At 36.2% G+C, this 23548-nt stretch overlaps 2 protein-coding genes across 4 annotated transcripts in view; one reads left to right on the forward strand and one right to left on the reverse strand.

Moving 5' to 3' along the window:
* Positions 1-6397, reverse strand: part of LOC121378542 (putative mediator of RNA polymerase II transcription subunit 24) — a 32486-nt gene extending 26089 nt beyond the window's left edge. For both annotated transcript variants that reach the window (XM_041506761.1, XM_041506760.1), the window contains exons 1-3: positions 6145-6397; positions 2304-2597; positions 289-576 (exon numbers count right to left, since the gene is read on the reverse strand). In XM_041506761.1, the coding sequence (XP_041362695.1) occupies positions 289-576; positions 2304-2597; positions 6145-6373 (811 nt within the window). In that variant the 5' untranslated portion in view covers positions 6374-6397. The remainder of the gene's footprint in view (positions 1-288; positions 577-2303; positions 2598-6144) is intronic.
* Positions 1-23548, forward strand: part of LOC121378543 (kinetochore protein Nuf2-like) — a 98231-nt gene that overhangs the window by 66896 nt on the left and 7787 nt on the right. The gene's annotated exons all lie outside the window — the stretch shown is intronic.

A 23548-nucleotide genomic window follows, 5' to 3' on the forward strand; every position in this document is an offset into this window, starting at 1 on the left:
AAACAATATGATAAAGACAATAAAGAAAGAAAATAAATTAATAAAATTAGTCGGTTAAAAAAACCCACCAGATCGCCCGCCGGACTGGTAATTGCATTTTTTAACTCGTCCGTCCTAACTTTTACTCGCATTTGGCGAGCGGGCAAGTACTGCCTGTACCCCCCCCCCCCCCCCCTGCAAAATCTAAAGGACTTTTTGACAACGTTCTGAATTTAAAGTACCACAACATTTAGATCAGCACGAAGTTTGATTAACTGTGAATGACAAAACATTTAATGTACATTTTACCTGTTACTTTCCTCTTTGTATTTGGTATTCCATTCTGTCTAGATCCAGTCGTAACAGGCTGCTGGTTCGACTCGGAACCTGACTCTGAAGAATCCGATTCACTGATTTTCTTTTTTCTTTTTGCATCAATGTGAATGTTATTCTTGCGTCCGTTTCTAAATGACGGAGATTTGGATCTTGAACCTGAAGAATTAGAATCACGGGGCGACGCGTATTTTGTACTTGGGTAACTTAGATCAAAACATCGCCTTGATTTTGTATTGGAGGAACATTTTACAGCTGCAAAATCTAAAAGATAAAGGAAAGAAAAAGAATAATCGTTTAACGATACCTCAGAACATTTTAAACGTTCTACATATGTTAGTGTAACATATGGTTATTTTGTCGATTGGTACAGAGAGAGAGAGAGAGAGAGAGAGAGAGAGAGAGAGAGAGAGAGAGAGAGAGAGAGAGAGAGAGAGATAGATACACAGAGAGATACACAGAGAGATACAGACAGACAGACAGAGGTGATTTTCGTTTAATTCGGGCAAAAATCAACCTTCCCCAACAAGAGACAGAGTGAGAGAGGGAGAGACGTCTACCGAATAAGCAGCTGGGATGGGGAAAAGCCATCAAGTCCATCAAGAGCGATCGATACTGTGACCAATTAAACTTAAGGTGATCGCTCTACCATTGACTCATTACGATAATCCACCTCTTAGGTTACCAGTGTAAAAACACTGACAGTATTCATATTGGTATATGGTGTAATTGTCACAGATTACGTACTTCCTTTGGATGCCAATTGTTTAGAGTAAAAAATGTAGCATCATCATTGTCTGTCACTGCCATTGTCTTTATCATTATTGTCACCATTGCCTTCATCGTTATCTTCATCATTGTCTGTCACTGTCATTGTCTTTATCATTATTGTCACCATTGCCTTCATCATTATCTTCATCATTGTCTGTCACTGCCATTGTCTTTATCATTATAGTCACCATTGCCTTCATCATTATCTTCATCATTGTCTGTCACTGTCATTGTCTTTATCATTATTGTCACCATTGCCTTCATCGTTATCTTCATCATTGTCTGTCACTGTCATTGTCTTTATCATTATTGTCACCATTGCCTTCATCATTATCTTCATCATTGTCTGTCACTGTCATTGTCTTTATCATTATTGTCACCATTGCCTTCATCGTTATCTTCATCATTGTCTGTCACTGTCATTTTCTTTGTCGTTATTGTCACCATTGCCTTGATCGTTATCTTCATCATTGTCTGTCACTGTCATTGTCTTTATCATTATTGTCACCATTGCCTTCATCATTATCTTCATCATTGTCTGTCACTGTCATTGTCTTTATCGTTATTGTCACCATTGCCTTCATCGTTATCTTCATCATTGTCTGTCACTGTCATTGTCTTTATCGTTACTGTCACCATTGCCTTGATCGTTATCTTCATCATTGTCTGAATTCACATCATTGTCTTTATATTATTTGTCACCATTGCCGTGATCATAAAATCTGTTTATCATTGTCTGTCATTATCATTGTCTTTATCTGTCACCATTGCCTTGATCGTTATCTTCATCATTGTCTGTCACTGCCATTGTCTTTATCGTTACTGTCACCATTGCCTTCATGTTATCTTCATCATTGTCTGTCACTATCATTGTCTTTGTCATTACTGTCACCATTGCCTTCATCATTGTCTTCGCCACTTTAAGGAAAGTATTCGCTTGAAGCGCGGTCGGTTGGGGATTGATCCCCGTCAGTGGACCCATTGTGTTATGTCTCGCTCCTGCCACTGTACCACGACAAAGGCCGTGGTATGTGCTATCCTGTCTGTGGGATGATGCATATAAAAGATCCCTTGCTACCAATGGGAAAATGTAGTGGGTTTCCTTTCTAAGACTATATGTCAAAATTACCATATGTTTGACATCCAATAACTGATGGTTAATAAATCAATGTGTTCTAGTGGTGTCGTTAAAAAAAACATTTTTTCATCATTGTTATTACCTGTATCGAGTTCAGCACTGTCATTATCATCTTTATTACAGTCATCGCCATTGCCTTCATCATTATTATTGTTTTCATCATCGATAGTGACTTCGTCATTATCATTGTTTTCATCATCGTCAGTGACTTCATCATTATCATTGTTTTCATCATAGCCGTTGCCTTCATCAATATTATTATTTTCATCATCGTCAGTGTCTTCATCATTATTATTGTTTTCATCATCGTCGGTGTCTTCATTATTTTCTTCATCAAAATCTTCATTGTCTTCATTTGAGTGGCTTGGGATTTCTTCTGAAAGAGAAAATCATATATAACAAACCCAAATCTGTCTAGGAAATAAACTGCAGTTAAGCTGTTTAATGTTAAGGCCAAACATTAAAAAATGAAATTGCTTTTACCCAATTCGTGAAAGATGCCTAGAAGTTATATTTCTGTGAGGTCGCGATTTTGTTCAGCGAGTACACTACTTAACTTGTACATCACTTGACTTTTGCATACGTTTCTTGGGATGGTAAAACAACAGTGCTAAAAAGTAAACTCTATCAGATATACTCGACTTGATCCCTTTCAGAAAGTATCACTTGTTATAGGTCCATCTACAGTCTACAAACTCCAACTGTTTTATCACTGCCATCAAGGCATCGACTTATGACAAGATAAGATGAGTTGTTTGTATTGTACTACACTGGCTTTGCCCATTGTACGTATTAGATTTTATCATTTAACAAGGAGCTCCATTCAAATGCAAAACATTCAGTAAGATAATGTTATGAAGTAATATCATTAGTAATGAATGGTATACATAATATCACCAATTCCAGGGTTGAAAATTGTCAGTCTCCGGTCGTCCGTTGCGACCTTTATTGGCTAACGGCGACTAAGAATTTTACAAAGGTAGTCCGTTGGGCGAACATCGATTTTAGGGTCTGGTGAGTATGATACTGAATCGAATGTGACAAAACACACCACATCTATGTTGGCGCGAACTACAGATCATCTAGAAAACCTAGAACATGTTCTATATTTTGACAGCGCCAACATAATGAATAAAAATAATTAATTTATTCAGTTTTACACCCATACCGTCTCAAATAACACTTTATTGGGGGTAAAAGTGCATTAAAACAAATTACCATCATAGGTTAACTCTTTTTTGTGTGTGTGTGATACACGTTTTAAGGCAATTGATGGAACATCCAAGGTAATCTGAATGACACAACCGAAATACATGATCAGGGCCGTATCTCTGCACAAAGCAGAGTCGAATGAACATTTGGCAAAACAGCGGATAATTCCATGGATCTCTGTCTACGAGAGCAGTAACTCCCGAGGAAATCATTTGCTGGGAATTTCCACAAAGTTTATTCCATCCCTCTTGCATCGCCACAAAGAGGACTGCCACTCCCAGACTAGTTTATTAAAGCACGCGAAGTTCTACATTTAGTCTGTTTCTACTGCATTATCTTTTACCCTGTATTGAAAATGAGATTTAATGTTTCATTTAATAGTACTTTGTAAACAAACGTTTATCTATACTGAATTTCATTTTCAAATTTTAATTTTTTTATTTTAGTTGGTATGGGTTTAAAATTTAATAATATGCTTTTATATAAATTTTTACTTTATTCATTATAAAGTTCAACGTCACTTCATCGGTTTTCTTTAACGCAAACGGTTATTATTCAACAAAAAACACTATAGTTTTAATTTTACCTGTGCAGTTATATTCCAATGTGATAATTGGAGGGCTAGTTGAAGTTAAGAAGGACCAGTAAGATTTTTCTCCAACTGGCCCTGCTGGCGACCTTAGTTTTCATGTTAATTTTCAACCCTGCAATTCATTGCTTAGGTTTGTTTGCACAGTTTGTTTCTTGGGCATCGACTTAGTTTTCTGTGTTTGAATTTTTTTTTAAATTAACAAATATGCTACTGTGTTACTCTGGTGGACACCCAGTTGGGAATGTAAGAGTTCATCACTCTACCAACTGTCAATAAGATCACGTTAGACTGTAACAAATAAATCAACCTCCACGAGGGATTCGAACCATGAATCTTCAGTGTGAGGGCCAAGCGCTCTACCAACGGAGCTAATACATTGTAGTGAAATTCTCAATAGCCATTAACAATTGGAGAGCTTTTTGAGTCGGTGCAAAAAGGATGAAATCTCCAGTCAAGAATCTCCTCGGGAGTGGCTGTCGTTCTACAGACGAGACACTAGATAGAGAGTCATGGAATCAACCACTATTTTGACAAATGGCCATTCGACTGCATTGTGCAGAGATATGATCCTGATCATGTATTACGCGTGTACCAACGCTAATACGTTATAATATCTTAACTTGTTTGCTGTAAATCTATAAAAACTGCAAAACTGCAATGTTTTATTATAATAATAAAACTGAATCTTAAAATGATAATCCTAAAAAACAATATTGAACAGAAAAAAAAAAAGCAAATATTTTTGTATATTTGTTCATGAAACAATTAATTATGTATATAGACTGTCAAAATGGACCTTAAATTTAAATGTTTACACAACACTGATACCTTTAATAAACATTAAAGTAATGGAATTCAAACGGAATTAATTTACATAAATTAAAGAAAACTAGATGAATATATGCGGGCTTTTTTTTGGTTGTTGTTCAGTATATTGCTGCTATTATTAAAGTCCTGATTTTCAAATAATTACCGACCACAGTATAGTCAATATGCTTTATTCTAATATCCTTTATATAGAGGATAATAAACGAGTTAGCAGTTATTATCAAATTTATGTCCCGAGTGAAATAATTTTCAGTTGTCACGAGCTTTAGATAATTAAAAAAACACACAAGTTCTCTTTATTCTGCTTCAAAATCTATAATGAATTGCATTAAAATGACATTTTGTTATTAATTTTACACCAAAAACAGAGACCCGTAAAGGCAAAATTACATGACGTCATTTTGGGTTTGTCAAATCGTAATGACGTCATATTTAGTACCGACAAAGTCATTGGTTTGTAAGCGTCAAATTGTCCAATAGTATTGTTCGTTAAACCAATGCAGAATATTTCTCACTGAGAAAATATGGAAAATATTTTGTTTGTTATAAGTGACCACTGGGGTAATAATATCTAATTACCGGCCTCGGTGGCGTCGTGGTTAGACTATCGGTCTACAGGCTGGTAGGTACTGGGTTCGGATCCCAGTCGAGGCATGGGATTTTTAATCCAGATACCGACTCCAAACCCAGAGTGAGTGCTCCGCAAGGCTCAATGGGTAGGTGTAAACCACTTGCGCCGACCACTGATCCATAACTGGTTCAACAAAAGCCATGGTTTGTGCAATCCTGCCTGTGCGAAGTGCAGATAAAAGATCCCTTTATGCCTGTCGTAAAAGAGTAGCCTATGTGACAACGGGTTTCCTCTATAAAAAAAAACAGTGTCAGAATGACCATATGTTTGACGTCCAATAGCCGATGATAAGATAAAAATCAATGTGCTCTAGTGGCGTTATTAAATAAAACAAACTTTACCTTTTTTTGTTATCTAATTAGTCGCGGGACTTTACCCAATGGTAAAGCGCTCGCCTGATGCGCGGTCTGTCTATGATTGATCCCCGTCGTATGTGCCATCTTGTCTGGGATGGTGCATATAAAAGATCCCTACATACTAATGGAAAAATGTAGCGGGTCTCCTCTCTAAGATTATATGTCAAAATTACCAAACGTTTGATATTTAATAGCCGATGATTAATAAATGAAAGTCCTCTAGTGGTTTCGTTAAACAAAAAAATAAATTATTCTCTAATTATTTCACAGCGATATGTGTATAACTATCTACAATAATGTTTACCTCCCTCGGTGTTCTGTCTGCATCCATTCACCATAGACTGCTGCCTGGAAGTAAGATTTGGAGAAGTCTCTATTTGTTGAGGCACTAGTTGGAATTGTTTTGCTGCTTTTGATGTTTTAAATTTGACAGTTATAGATTTGTTCATCTCTGGTGTAGAAACACTGCTTTTATTACCACCATCAGCATGTGTTGTCGTAGTAGATGGTGTAGACCTGATTGTTTTCGACATTTTGGACTGTTTCTGAGGAGGGGTGTATTCACCGTGAGCTTGCGTTATCGTAGTAGATGGTGTAGACCTGATTGTTTTCGTCATTTTGGACTGTTTCTGAGGAGGGGTGTATTCATCATCATCTACATTGTTGTAACCAGTACCATTTGAAAGAAAGTTAAAATAAAAATAAAAAACATTTAGTGAAAGCATCATTGCTAACTGTTATAGTCTTATGTCTTACCTATAACAATTTACCCCCAAAAAATTTAAAAATAATAACAACAACAAAAAACACAACAAAAACAAAACAAAACAAAAAATCCAGTTTTAAGGTTAACTGGACTACAATTTATAATTTGTTAAGAATTGTTTTGTTTTTTCTTCAAAATATGTCATATCTCTTTTTGAACTTGAACTTTTTTAACATGTCCCTATACCACTAGGGTTTCAGGCATGTCCATCCCGGGTCCGGTTTCTGGAAAGACCAGGTGCCTGACCAGGGACAGAATGTCTCTTTTTTAAATCAGTTTGAATCTAATGAGAAATTTTGGCATCGTTCTTTCTTTCTTTCTTTCTTTTTTAATTTGTATTTACTTTTTCTTTGTTTTTTCTGTTGATGTACCTGATATGTTTTCGTCTTTGTCGCTGTCTTCAGTCAAGATACCTGTGATTTCATCATTCGGATCAACATCTATATCTGAAAGAGAAAACCACACCGCAAACGTTGAAAGAAAATTATATCAAACCATATAACAAATATAAGATATTGGCCATTTATGGCATACAATGTGGCATACTGTGTCTTACGTGAGGGCAATTTTGTCTTATGTGGGGGCAATTGTGTCTTACGTGGGGTCAGTTGTGTCTTACGTGGGCGCATCTGTGTCGTATGTGGGGGCAACTGTGTCTTGCGTGGGGGCAATTTTGTCTTACGTGGGGGCAACTGTGTCTTACGTGGGGGCAATTGTGTCTTACGTGGGGGCAATTTTGTCTTACATGGAATCAAAAGGACTGCTATTTTTTTACATAAAGAAGGCTTGTCAAACCTTTCTTACCTAAAATGCTAATGAAGCCATCTATCTCTCGTAATAATAATGGTAATCTGTCTACTACAAATCCTCCATTCAACTTAGATGACAAAAACTCTTTTCTTTTACCCAGTCGACTTATTTTTATTCTCAACTATATTTTTTCTACTCATTTTATGACTATACAAAGGTGCAGGGTCAAAGCTAGAAGCGCCATATTTTGGCATTTTTTAATTATTAGTCCCCTATCTGTCCAACCCGAGGGGACTATAGGTTTGGTGTCCGTCCTTCGGTCTGTATGGTTTGTCCGTCTATCACACATATAGTTTTCCGGACTTTTGTTTCCCATACATTTTCAGCTGAAATTTTGTGTATAAAGTTATTATGTACAGTTACAGATCAAATTTGACTTCCATGGCAATTTATCCATTTTTGACAGAGTTATGGCCCTTGAACTTTGGAAACCAGAATAACGTCAAATAGAAGTAGCTACCCATAAACGTACGAGGCAGGGGGTGGGGGCAGAGGGTGCAACTAACCCATTAGTCCTGAAGTGATTTGTTTGCAGCCATATATAACTCTTTGGTAGTAAAGCTAATATGAATAAATGTTGTTATCCAGATTTGAGTATTTTTGTTTAATTCAAACAAAAGCCAGCCTGCCATCCTACAAAAATGGGAGTTCGTACGCCTATGTAGATACCTGTCTTATCATGTTATAACAGCTTATGGAATCGGTGAATCCACAATATACTTGGCAAGTTGTGTCTGTCGGCAGCTAGATATAGCTAGAGCCGTCACGGACAGACGAGTTGCACAAAGACAGTAAGCCCGTCGGCAACATCCACGGGGCATAATGATACGGAGTGTATGGGCATATATACATTTTGAAGCAAAAATTAATTAATACTTTTTAGAGGGAAGGTGCCATCACTTTTAAGAAAAACATTTAATGTGTTTTGTTATAGTTATAAGTATACCAATATAAATAGTGTGTATGTTGTTGTTGTTGTTGTTGGTGGTGGTGGTGGTGGTGGTGGTTTTCCATAACTGAATTGATTTGTTAAATGCACCCTCTCTTAGGGTCTCCACGAGTACTTGAGTACTCGGGCATAGGGCGAGTCTAGCAATACTCGTATTCGTGCAAGGAATCGTACTCTAATTATAAAACAAATTACGTCATTTTGCCATATAGTTCATGGGCCAGACCCTGACATTTAACGAAATGGTATCACGTGGGCGGGAGAATTCTCATGGTCGTTTTTGAATAGCCCTGTGGCTGTAGTTTATAAATTAGTATGACAGACTTTTCTATGGAGTAGCTTTGTGATGGATATCACCCCAGAGTGAGACGAGGACAAATTCTTGTACAATATTTTGAGGTAAGGATAACAAAATGTATCATAAATTTGCAACCGATGAACATATGCAGCCACTAATATTTTATGCAGAAAAATATATTTGATATGTAATTACAATTGTTAAAAAGTCGCTGTTAGTCGATAACATCTTAAAAAATTGCAGCATGTCCCTTTAAAGAGACGGTCGTACAGTACCGTACATGATCTACTATAGGCAGATTTGCATGGATTACGTGAATTGAAATATACATGACAGTGGTCAACATCTACTCTGAAACAAAAAATATATATCAACAGATTAAGGTCTAAAAAATGGCCGGTGTTGGTGAAAAGAGTTCAAATATAACATTTTATGTGGATCTGTAGAGGTGAATGTAGTAAAAAAATTTTTTTAATAAATAGTGAATAAATAAATAAATAAATAAATAATAAAGTAGTACCAGTAATAACAGCAAACGCAGCAGTAGTAGCAGCAGCAGCAGTAGTAGCAGCAGCAGCAGCAGCAGCAGCAGCAGCAGCAGCAGCAGCAGTAGTAGTAGTAGTAGGTAAATAAATAAATAAGTAAATAAAAGCTCACCTATCCTACCTAAAAAAACATTCAGCAAACACTAAAACTATTTGCAACTTACACGACTAGATGCTACTTCGATACTTATTTTCGTGATCTGCACAACAAAACACCCTGAAAATTAATAGTTGCAAACAGAGAGATTTAAAAGTAAATCACATTGAACTCTGTTACAAAACTAAGATTCAACGACGGCACACTATTTTTCTCTCACTATTATTGAATAAAATGATAATCACGTGACCTTGCGAGGGAGTATAGCAAATTGTTATGTTCCAGTGACTGATTATAATAATAAAAAAACATTGATCGGTTTGGCTCTACCGATATCATGATCGATTATAAAAATCCCTAATCGATTGTGTGGATATATTTTAACAGTAATTGTTTCTCCAGTTTAAATAATAGAATTGATATAAATATGCAGGGGTTTGGGTTTGTTTTCATATGTACATAAAGAAGACAGACAGTTATTAAAAGAAACAATAGCCATTTGTAGATAGAACATGATAATGTAGGTGCTTGGTTAAATCCTTCTTATGTTCATATACTTCTAACCGATTGTGTAATCGAAGATTGATCGGTTGGTACAAACCGATTATAACCGATGACCGATGATGAAATTCCATCTGATTCCCAATACCAATAACAGAAAATTAATAATTAAAAAAAAAAGACACGAGATACAAAACTTCTATCTTCCTTTTTGGCCAAACAATTGAAATCATTAATTAAATAGTTCTTATCATTTCTGTAGTAAATAATTGCAACATCGCCAGCGTTTAAATACGAGTAGTTTTAAATGAATTTAACAGTACATTTATTCCTTAGTGAACGATGAACCGTGAGTCTGATACTGTACAACATCGCTTGTGTGGGTTCGGGTACACTTTACCATGCATATATTCACCAAGCAGGGGTGTGACAGTTCAATAATGAAACGCTCGCCTGATGCGCAGTCAGTCTAGGATTGATCCCCGTCAGTGGCTCCATTGCGCTATTTCTTGTTCCAATCAGTGCACCACGACTGGTATAACAAAGGCCGTGACATGTGTTATCCTGTCTATGGCATGGTGCATAGAAACGATCCCTTGCTACAAATGGAGGAAATGTAGCGGGATTCCTCTCTAAGACTATATCTCAAAATGTTTGACATACAATAGCCGATGAGTAAGTAATAAATTAACGTGCTCTAGTGGTGTAGTTAAAGAAAACAAACTGTAACTTTATATGCACCGAATACTTCGCCAGTTGCTGGATCTGGGCACTCGCTTGTACTCATTCGTAATACTTGTATTTGATTAAATGGTCAAATTATTGTTTAATTTTGTTTTAATGTCATTAGAACACATCCCTTGCGAAATCAATATTTTGTCACGTACGCTGGTAGGTGAGGGAATGCATAAGTCGATAGCCTGCTTGTGAAAATGTTAGTAATTAAACTTTTGTAATTAAAATTTATTCTGAATGGTCTCATGCAAATATGATAGGCAGAGTATAAATTTACATTGAATACGGAGTAAATCATAATCCTCCACCTTCCCCATAGCTGTTTGTAATATAAAATTATGAGGCACCAAAAAATAAAATAGTAATAATAACAATAATTTGTTTTTTAATAATAATAATAATAATAATAATAATAATAATTTTAAAAAGAAAACAATAAAAAAAAAAAAACCCAGATGAACGAGTAAAATGCTCATGGATGAATTGTTTCAAATTAAATATTTAACATTGAATAACATATATGAGAACTGTGTTTGTTTAATAGGCCACATACTTAATTAAATATGACAATAATTATTTTGATTCATTACAGACTATTCAATCACCTGTAAAGGTCAAGCTCGTATTTCCTTTTAAACCGAGCCACAAGATGTTTCGTCACAGTGTCAGATTCGGTGGCCGCGCAGTAGTAGTGGAACGAGCGTGTACATTTTTTCACAGCACAACCCGCAGACGCCGCCCCGCCTTTTGGAACTTTTGTCTTAGCACTCTTCATACAAATGTGACATTTCTGAAAGAAGAAGAAGAAGAAGAAGAATATATATATATATATATATATATATATATATATATATATATATATATATATATAACCTATGCACTTTGATGGAAATTTTCTGCCTCAGTAAAATGTAATAATGTGTGTGTGTGTGTGTGTGTGTGTGTGTGTGTGTGTGTGTGTGTGTGTGTGTGTGTTCTATGTCTTCAGCTGCCAGATATGTAGTTCACACGGTGTGTTTTGTCACATTCGATTCAGTTTCAATTGTCTTTTTCAGCTGGCACCATATTCGCCAGAACCTAAAATCGATGGTCGCCCAACGGACTATCTTTGTAAAATTCTTAGTCGCCCTTAGCCAATAAAGGTCGCCACGGGCGACTGGGCGAATGCTAATTTTCAACCCTATATATATATATATATATATATATATACATACACAGTGTGTGCGTGCGTGCGTGTGCGCATAATAACATTCTTTAAAAGCAAACCTTTCTTTTTGTACTCTTAAATGTGACATTTCTGAAAATAAATATTACTAAGAAAATATTTTATCGTAACATTTAATAATTACTTAACACTCCATGCTTTCAAAAATATACTTTATAAAGTGTGAAAGGAAGCGATTTGATTTATTCTAACTAGCGAGGTAGCAATAAATTATACCAAAAATAATACTCTTTTAGTTTTATTTCTAAGTGCCTTTATTGTTTGAAGCTGAAGGTGTACTTTCCAAGTACACCATTATAAGTTGCTCATGGGATGACTGCCACTTTCCAAGTACACCATCATAATTGGCTTATAGGAGGATTGCTAGTTCCCAAGTACACCATCATAATTTGTTTATATAATGACTGCCACTTTCCACGTACACCATCACAATTTGTTTATAAGAGGATTGCCACTTCCCAAGTACACCATCATAGTTTAGTTTGTTTGTAGGAGGACTGTCAGTTCCCAAGTACACCATCATAATTTGTTTATAGGACTGTCACTTCCCAAGTACATCATCATAGTTTAATTTGTTTATAGGAGGACTGCCACTTCCCAGGTACACCATCATATTTTAATTTGTTTATAGGAAGACTGCCATCATAGTTTAATTTGTTTATAGGAAGACTGCCATCATAGTTTAGTTTGTTTATAGGAAGACTTCATTTCCCAAGTACACCATCATAGTTTAGTTTGTGTATAGAAGGGCTGTCACTTCCCAAGTACACCATCATAGTTTGTTTATAGGAAGACTGTCATTTCCCAAGTACACATCATAGTTTTTTTTATAGGAGGACTAACACTTCCCAAGTACACCATCATAACTAGTTTATAGGATGACTGCCACTTCCCAAGTACATCACCATAGCTTAGTTTGTTTATAGGAAGACTGCCACTTCCCAAGTACACCATCATAACTAGTTTATAGGATGACTGCCACTTCCTAAGTACATCATCATAGCTTAGTTTGTTTATAGGAAGACTGCCACTTCCCAAGTACACCATCATAGTTTAGTTTGTTTATAGGACTGCCACTGCCAAAGTATACCATCATAGTTTAGTTTGTTTATAGGAAGACTTCATTTCCTAAGTACACCATCATAGTTTAGTTTGTTTATATGAGGGCTGTCACTTCCCAAGTACACCATCATAATTTGTTTACAGGAGGACTGTCACTTCCCAAGTACACCATCGTAGTTTGTTTATAGGACTGCCACTTCCCAAGTACACCATCATAGTTTAGTTTGTTTATAGGAAGACTGCCACTTCCCAAGTACACCATCATAGTTTAGTTTGTTTATAGGAAGACTGCCACTTCCCAAGTACACCATCATAGCTTAACGACACCCCAGCAAGAAAAATATATCGGAATACTGGCTTTTGTAGTTTGTTTATAGGAAGACTGCCACTTCCCAAGTACACCATCACAGTTTAGTTTGTTTATATGACTGCCACTGCCAAAGTATACCATCATAGTTTAGTTTGTTTATAGGAAGACTTCATTTCCCAAGTACACCATCATAGTTTAGTTTGTTTATAGGAGGGCTGTCACTTCCCAAGTACACCATCATAATTTGTTTACAGGAGGACTGTCACTTCCCAAGTACACCATCGTAGTTTGTTTATAGGACTGACACTTTCCAAGTACACCATCATAGTTTGTTTATAGGAAGACTGTCATTTCCCAAGTATACATCATAGTTTGTTTATAGGAGGACTAACACTTCCCAAGTACACCATCATAACTAGTTTATAGGATGACTGCCACTTCCCAAGTACATCACCATAGCTTAGTTTGTTTATAGGAAGACTGCCACTTCCCAAGTACACCATCATAGTTTAGTTTGTTTATAGGACTGCCACTGCCAAAGTATACCATCATAGTTTAGTTTGTTTATAGGAAGACTTCATTTCCAAAGTACACCATCATAGTTTAGTTTGTTTATATGAGGGCTGTCACTTCCCAAGTACACCATCATAATTTGTTTACAGGAGGACTGTCACTTCCCAAGTACACCATCGTAGTTTGTTTATAGATCTGACACTTCCCAAGTACAGCATCATAGTTTGTTTATAGGAAGACTGTCTTTTCCCAAGTACACATCATAGTTTGTTTATAGGAGGACTAACACTTCCCATGTACACCATCATAACTAGTTTATAGGAAGACTGCCACTTCCCAAGTACACCATCATAATTTGTTTATAGGTGGAGTGCCACTTCTCAAGCACAACATCATAATTTTCTTACAAGTGAAGACACAGATATGTGCAATTTCTGTAATGTTCAACCAGAAACGTTGGAACACTTATTTTACGAATGTGCATATGTTAATGAAGTTTGGAAAACTGTTGAACTGTGGACACAGGCGAAAGGTACACATATTATATTTGACAAAGATACAGTTTTGTTTGGAATTACAGATGACAAAGATAGATTTTTTAAATGGCTAATTATTAATGTAAAATACTATATATATAGAATGAAAATTCAAAATACCAAATTAAAGCCCGTAGAAATATACTAAATGACAAATTGCATATTGAAAAATACATTTTCTATAAAAACTGGGTTTTTTTAAAGAATTTGATGAAACCTGAGGACCGTGGCTAGCCTTTTAAAAAATAATATAAATGGATGGTTCTAGTGTGGAAAGCTTTTCTCTGTTATTCTTTTTTCTTCTTCTTCCTCTTGGCTTTCTAGTTCCTACCATTTCCCCCCTTCACTTTTTACTAACTAGTTTTACTTGGTTTATTTCCCCACTAAAGGTACCTGTGTGTGTATATGTATGTATGTATATGTATGTTTTATTATTGTTATTATTTAAAAAAAATTAAATCTATTTATTTTTCTTTTCTTTTGATTGTGTGTGTGTGCACTGTGTACCACTATGTTTCTGTACTAATGAATTCGGGGCCCCAACTCTGACATTACAGATGTGTTCTGGGACAATAATAAAAAATTATAAAAAAAAAACCCCAACATCTGCTTCTTGTGAAAATAAATTTCTAAATTGGTTCCTCAATATCAATATTAAAACAAAGCAAAAAAGAAAAAGCAAAAAAAAAAGCTGCACCTTCATAATTTGCTTATAGGAAGACTGCCATTTTCAAAACTTGTTCGACAAATTTAATGTTGCACAAGACAGAGCTCACTGAATATTGAACCAGCTGTGATGGAATGCACTGTCAAAACAATGACGATATCAGTTGTTCAGGAAATATGAACATATCTGCACCACTGCTGGCATTCAACATAAGCACTGTCGTTAAACATTCATTCATTCATTCATTCAACATGAGCACAGCCCATAATTATCAATTCCATTGTTTTCATGCTTTAAAAAATTTAACCAAAACAAATGAAAAACGAACACTACAAGTTCAAAATAGGGTATAAACTACTCTGGCTCTTTTTATTTCTTTCTGCACTTTTGATCTTTTGAAACCTCCTAAGTTGACACATTTATATCTACATGTAGACTGTGTAAGTAATGCTGAATATTGCTGTAAAAACAACAAGAGAACACAAAACATTTTAGTAACATTTGAGAGTCAAGTACACATTTATTTAGCAGTTACATCTACAGTGGTTGTCTAAGACAAATGGTTTCTTTAGTATTTACAAAAATCGAGAGGTGCAGTTTATCACTCATGTAACGGTATTAGTTACAGAATATGTACAGACATAATTAATCTGGAACATAACTGATTACTTAAAAAAATAAAAAAGACATGTTTATTACAATTAAAATGTGCTGCCAACCAATAGCTTCCAGTCCAAGATGGAAAATGTGAAAATATTCTTAGGAATGAATGTAAATGTTATGTGGTGATGATGATGATGATGATGATGATATGTGGATGATGATGATCATCATCATCATCATGTCATTATTGCTGATGAATATCACTTTATTATATAGCATATAGAGAAATATCTCAAAATATCAGTGAAATAAAAGTGTTATCAGTCACTCAGTGACGATATCACATTTTAGAATGAAAATTTCACTATTTCACTCTAAAATCTGTTATTATCACTGTAGAAAGTGATATCTTCATTGTAAGAAAGCCCGAACTATTTTGCTGCTGGCATTTTAAAAATAAAGGTAAATTGCCAAAAATTATATAATAAATACAACAGTTCATGGGGGTTTTGGTTTTTTTTTTGGTTTTTTTATCAAATATGATTTCTATCTCATCTTGTGAAGTTTGCAATCATACCACACTCGTCGTGCAAGCGCGACTCGTGAGATATGATCGTAAACTTCACTCAATGAGATATAAATCATATTTGTCAAAAAAACATGAAATATCCTCTATGTATGTTTTCTTTGTATGTGATCAAATAACGTTCACTTCTGCTATTTCGATGTTTATACAGTTCTACTTATACAGTTCACCTTATTCACAACTACTTAGGCATACTTCTAAACGATGCATTTTTTTACAGATAACGATTAGGGTATCCTGTATCATGATATGTATCAGACTATATTATTTATAGCAGCATCAACAGAATGTACTTTATAAAAACGTCTTTTAAAAAATGAAATAAAATAAAATACATGACAGTCTATGTATGAAAGGTTTAAAGTTTCTTACTGAAATCTAAAAATAAATAAAACACGTCAACATACTAAAGTTTATTTTTAATGTCAGTATCTTTGACTTTAATATAAACAGTTGAGATAACCAGTAGAAAGCCAAGAGATCGGTGCTTCTCACACCATACATTTAGTGTATTGGCACAGGTAGCATGTATGGTCATACATATAATGATATTATTTACCTTTTAAATATGTAAAAATATATCAATATATATCACTTCGACATACCATACACTTCTTGTGAGCAACAACACACGAGTTCTCCTCGACTCGCTTTCTATATAATGGACCACACACATCTTCGACTTCGACCCCACGACAACAGAATGCACACCTCCTACAGCTTGTTGATTGGTATTTAGACATTCTGAAAAATAATATAATAAAGGATTCTCTACCACATTACATTATATTAATGTCCCAATATAAAATAGGTTTTCTCCAATGTGCCAGATTTTTGGCGCGGTGTGGACGCAAAATGTCACAAAATCGATGCATAAAACGAGCAGATATTGATTTCATGCTATAGATAATCATAGAACTGATGTTTGATACGTACGCATTTCGGTCCTGTGCAGCGCCCAAAACCGCGCACATAAAAAAGGGCCTACATTTTAATCATGATACACAGGGTATTTTAAAATATAGTGTTGGAAGAGAAGGAATGTTTGTTTTATGAAACCTAAACGCACTTTGAAACTACGGGCCTATGACTGTTCAAATATTTCGACACTTGGTCAAGAGAAAAAAAATATGTACATACGTGCGTGTGTATGTACTGATAATTTTTCAGATTTTCGTGTATGGACCCCCAAGCACCATTTAATGACGTGACAGTCACACATTTCATTTTTTATTGAAAATCTTCTGTTAAGTATACTGACAAATGATGTCTCTGTTAAATCAAGTGTCTCATTTTATTTTGTAAGTCACGAGTTTTCTTTTATTTAAGCACATTTACCAAATTGCTAAACTTTTTCTGGCTAAGTCTAGAGATGGGGTAATCGTAATCAGTAATCGTAATCGACTGTAATCGATTACATGTTTTCATGTAATCACAATCGTAATCGATTACAATGTTTGAGAATGCTATGTAATCGCAATCGTAATCGATTTCATTGCTAATGTAATCGTAATCAGTGATTACTTTCATAATTACTCATAATTATTTACTAAATTTAGATATGTTTAGCATTAACTCCAGTAACAGTGCCTATAGTTAGAAGCAGTACTGGAAGTGATCTCCTATCGTCTATTACTCTCATAGTAGAAGTATCATTTGCCTTGAGAAACAGGATCATAATGGCTGGATTATCAGGGGATGAAAGGAAGGAAATGTTTTATTTAACAATGCACTCAACACATTTTATTTACGGTTCTATGGCGTTGGACATATGGTTAACGACCACACAGATATTGAGAGAGAAAACTCACTGTCGCCACTTCATGGGCTACTCTTTTCGATTAGCAGCAAGGGATTTCTTTTTTTATATGCACCATCCCACAGACACAGACAGGATAACACATACCATGGGCCTTTGATATACCAGTCGTGGTGCACTGGCTGGAGTGAGAAATATCCTAATGGGCCCACCGACGGGGGTCGATCCCAAACCGACCGTGCATCAAGAGAACGCTTTACCATTGGGCTACGCCCCCAACCACCCACCCCCACCTCCAGGGGATGAAGACACACATTCACATAATGACATCTATCGTGTTTATGTTTACTATCAAACCACTTGAATGAATATAGTGGTTGGATGGATTGATGGATGGATGGATGGAATTGTTTAACGTGCACATTCAGAGCAAGCTGTTGTAGCGTTTGTAGTTAATCTGTATACGTTTTCAGGTAATACGTGTATTACCTGATTCACTCAGTTACGTACATATTACCTAAACAAATCAGGTAACATACACATTACCTGAAATATGTCCCACCATTTTTAACAGATTACCTGAAACAGACAGATGATACATCAAAATGATATCTGTTTAAATGATTGTTTATTATTAAAGCAGCAACAACAGTGCTGAACTAGATGCAGGTGATAAAAAAAACAATTCTTTAGATAATAATTTAAAACGTGCGTTCTACAAGAGTTATTGAGACAATAAATGTGTGTTGCTTCCCAACGATGAATACAGCAAGACCATCGGCGATATTCTGGACGCCAATTTTATCTGCTTAAAAAGTTGAAATTCTGCAATGCGGTGATGTTCAAAAGGTAATCCGAAAACGCAAAGACCGTTGATATCACCAAACGTGCCCGCATCGCTACAGGCCATGGAGGACGAGACAAGGTGATCAAGGAGCTGAATAAGAAGTATGCCAACATCACCCAGGAAGTTGTCTTTTTGTTTAAGTGCATGTGCATCGAGTGCCAGAGAAAACGGAAGACGCCAACTAACGAGGGAATTGTAGTGAAGCCTATCCTGTCCAGGGACTTCAACTCTAGAGCGCACGTTGATCTCATGGACATGCAGTTTATGAGTCAGGGTCAATACAAGTCTTCAATTCTAGAGCGCAAGTTGATCTCATTGACATGCAGTTTATGAGTCAGGGTCAATACAAGTGGATCATCGTGTACTAAGATCACCTTACCAAGTTGTGTGTCCTCCGTCTTCTCACTACTAAGCGTGCAGCGGAAGTGGCATATCAGTTGCTGGACATTTACCTTTTACTGGGAGCCCCTAAGTGACAAATGATCTGTGAGCAGAAGCAGTTGTGCCCCGACCTCGTCGTCATTCGTAGGAAGCCAAGACACCCCCAGAGTCTTGTGCAAGTCGGAGAAAATGTGACAGTGCCCATTCTTTCTGTTGACAGAGGACGTGCAGATCCCAGGAATATCATCGGTATCGTGACCGAGTGTAACGACAATGGTATCTACACAATTGCTGTGAAAGGTGAAATCTTGGATGGAAAATACTCTAGAAACCAGTTTGATATGTGTGTGTGTGTGTGTGTGCGCTACAGCCTTGTATTCGGTTGACGATGTCTGCACCGACAAGAACATTTCCCTACGCCAAGCTGTGCAACTAGAGTCAAGATACAACTGTGCTGGAACTAAGAGTTGCCAGACAAATCGATGTAAATGTTTTAAAGCGCTGTCATTCCAGCCTGCCATGCACAAACAAGAGTGTGAAATGAACAATAGCCCACTGACCATTGAAATTTGACTAAATAATATATTACTGTTACACTACAATGCTATAGTAATTAATATGAGTGTTTCGGTGAATAACGATTACCACAATACCATAACACTGTTTTATGTCAGGTAATATGTATCAAGTAGAGGGATACGTGTACACTAGATTACTTGAATACGTGTAAGTTACATTTGCCGAGTTAAACGACAACATCGTTGATGGCATTCTGAAAGTTTCAGGTAATCTGTATAAAATGGTGGGACATATTTCGGGTAATATGCATATCACCTGAAAACAATCAGGTAATGCACATATTACCTTAAAAGACCCAGGTAATATACATATTACCTGAAAACAATCAGGTAATACACATATTACCTGGAAAAGACCCAGGTAATACACATATCACCTGAAAACAATCAGGTAATATACATATTACCTGAAAACAATCAGGTAATACACATATTACCTGAAAACAATCAGGTAATACACATATTACCTGGAAACAATCAGGTAATACACATATTACCTGGAAAAGACCCAGGTAATATACATATTACCTGATTATACAGATTAACTGTAACATGTTTATACATTATGCTTGGTAAAGTATCGCACACACACGCGCACGCACACACACATCACACATTCATACACCTGAATATGTATCGTTCCGATGAGCCTGTTTCTGGTTACAAATATGTGTTGGTGCATGGTTTACTCCAAATTTAAGCCATCGGACATGAGACTGGTAGGTTCCTGGGATCGCACCACGGTACCGATACCCACCCAGAGCGAGTTTTACTATTATAAATGGGTATGTGTAAGGCCACTACACCGACTTTTCTATCATTAACAACTAATCACTAATTGACTGTCCTGGACAGACAGCCCAGGTAGCCGAAGGTGTGTGTGTGCCCAGGATAGCGTGCTTGAACCTTAATTGGATATATACGCCACACGTGTAGCTTGAAAAGAGAGAGCTGAACTGTTCAGGCCCTTTTAAGTGCCCTTATGGGCAACCTAGGGAGACACATCAGCACACATGGGTCCAATTAACGAGCTACTCTCGGCCTACTAACTTCCAAACCTATTCGTAGCTCCCTGCCTTTCAATTTAGATAGGAGCCCCTATTATCTCAAAGGAGTAGACCGTTGAAATTTCAAAAATATATGTGACAATACTCCATTCGAAAGTGTTCAAATAAAATTCTATAAATACCTACTTGGTGTTAACAAAAGAAGCGCTCATGATGCTATACGCGGTGAACTTGGCCAGCACCCACTTCTTATTACATGCTTACCCCTTGCAGCAAAATACTGGTTTAGATTGGGAACACATGATTGTTCGTCAGTAGTGCATAAGACATACTTGGAATCATATTATTATAATAACTCATCTAATTTAAACTGGTCATTTTATATAAAAATGATGTTGTATCAATTTTGGCTTTTAAATATGGGACAACCATGGCTCTTTATACCCTCATAGAGATACATGTAACTTGAAACAAAAACTCGAGTCGAAATATATAAAATTCTAGTCAGATACTATTCAAAACAATGATTCTAAACTCAGAACATACAGTCTATTTAAATCAGAATTTAAATTAAAAAACTACCTGCTCTGCACACCAAACTTCGAACAACGCAGACAATTTACTAAAATGAGAATCAGTGCGCACAATCTTCATATTGAACTTGGAAGATTCTGTAAACTTAAAAAAGTAATTGAACAGAGGATTTCTTTTCTTTGTACTTCTCAAGCTGTGGTAGATGAAAAACATTATATTTTAGACTGCCCTATTTATTATGTTGAAAGGCAACAGTTAAACTCCTTTTCCGACTTCTCTACTCTAAATAACAATTTATATTTATTATGTCATACAATAATGGTGACATTGAAATTCTTAACCATGTATTAACATTTATTGACGGCTGTATTTCCAAACGTAACGTTACAATTCCTATCCCAAGTCAGCTATTATGGCATATTTTGCATAAAATGAATATGACTAGGTGGAAAATGAAGGTGTTTATGATCCAGTTTTTTGCGTACGACTAACGATAAATTTACCTTTTATGCTTCTGTTACTAAAATAAATTAATGTATAAGCTTATTATCATTCAGTACATGTTTTTATTAATTTTTAATAACTTATTTTCTTTGGGGTTTTTCTATTTACCCTATGTCGCAGAGGACGGTCAAGCGTTCTCGTTACAGTCACGAGCTTGGTAAATCGTTTTGACACTGCGGTTATTTGGGGGATGCCTGTCACATGACTCAAAATAATACGTAACACCTCTGCTCTCCAAATAGCCGTTATTTTTCTCTGAATTATGGACCGTCGACATAATTCAATTATTATCATTATTAAAATATCAATAATTAGGGAAATATGCTGGTTATGTAGATGGTTCAGTAAAGTACTTTTAGGTAAAAATCAAATGTACATATTGTCATATAATACTTTGTTGGGTCAATAATTAGGTCAACCATCCGTCATTGAGCGCCTTTAACCATTAAATTTATTTTTATAATATACTTTATTCCTACAAATATAATTCCATTTTATAATTACTGTTTTGTAATAGGCGTCATGATTGGTTAAAATGCTATCATGTGATCTAAAAAACCGACGTTCATTCTTCCATGAACGTCAAAACTGCACTTTTTCGGTAAACAACAGAATTCCCGTTTCTATTTTTATCCCAAGTTCGTCTGCACTGCGAGTCAATTCAGGCTTTAAACGACTCCGATTTTGAATTGAGACACACAATGTATATGACAGCCCACAAAAACGAAGCTTCTATTAGAAGTTATAGCAGAGAATACTCAAAAATCAAAAGAGAGACATAAGCGCAGCTCTGTAACATTTGACAAAAACACCAAACCGACAACTTACACACGCGAAAACACATACGCCTTCGTGCACAATTCCGCGACCTGTCCTTTCCGAGAATAATATCACACAATCACAAACTTCCTCTGTAATCCACACACACAGCAGGCGCGTGCGCAGAGGGGGGGTTTTGGGGATCTCATTGACATGCAGTCTATGAGTCAGGGTCAATACAAGTGGATCATCGTGTACCAAGATCACCTTACCAAGTTGTGCGTCCTCCGTCTTCTCATTTCTAAGCGTGCAGCGGAAGTGGCATATCAGTTGCTGGACATTTACCTTTTACTGGGAGCCCCTGCAATACCGCAAAGTGACAAATGATCTGAATTTACTGCGCAAGTTATCTGTGAGCTGAAGCAGTTGTGCCCCGACCTCGTCGTCATTCGTAGGAAGCCAAGACACCCCCAGAGTCTTGTGCAATTCGGAGAAAATGTGACAGTGCCCATTCTTTCTGTTGACAGAGGACGTGCAGATCCCAAGAATATCATCGGTATCGTGACCGAGTGTAGCGACAATGATATCTATACAATTGCTGTGAAATGTGAAATCTTAGATGGAAAATACTCTAGAAACCCGTTTGATGTGTGTGTGTGTGTGTGTGTGTGTGTGTGTGTGTGTGTGTGTGTGTGTGTGTGTGTGTGCTACAGCCTTGTGTTTGGTTGACGATATCTGCACTGACAAGAACATTTCCCTACGCCAAGCTGTGCAACTGGAGTCAAGATGCGGTGCACAAGGTTTCAAGATGCAGTTTCACAAAATCCAACTGTGCTGGAACTAAGAGTTGCCAGACAAATCGATGTAAATGTTTTAAAGCGCTGTCATTCCAGCCTGCCATGCACAAACAAGAGTGTGAAATGAACAATGGCCCATTGACCATTGAAATTTGACTAAATAATATATTACTGTTAACTACAATTCTATAGTGATTAATATGGGTGTTTCGGTGAATAAAGATTACCACAATACCATCACACTGTTTTATTCAGGTAATATGTATCAAGTAGAGGGATACGTGTACACTATACGTGTATTACTTGAATACGTGTAAGTTACATTTGCCGATTTAAACG

The sequence above is a fragment of the Gigantopelta aegis genome, chromosome 8 (assembly GCF_016097555.1).
Source record: "Gigantopelta aegis isolate Gae_Host chromosome 8, Gae_host_genome, whole genome shotgun sequence".
In the NCBI taxonomy this organism is placed as follows: Eukaryota; Metazoa; Mollusca; class Gastropoda; order Neomphalida; family Peltospiridae; genus Gigantopelta; species Gigantopelta aegis.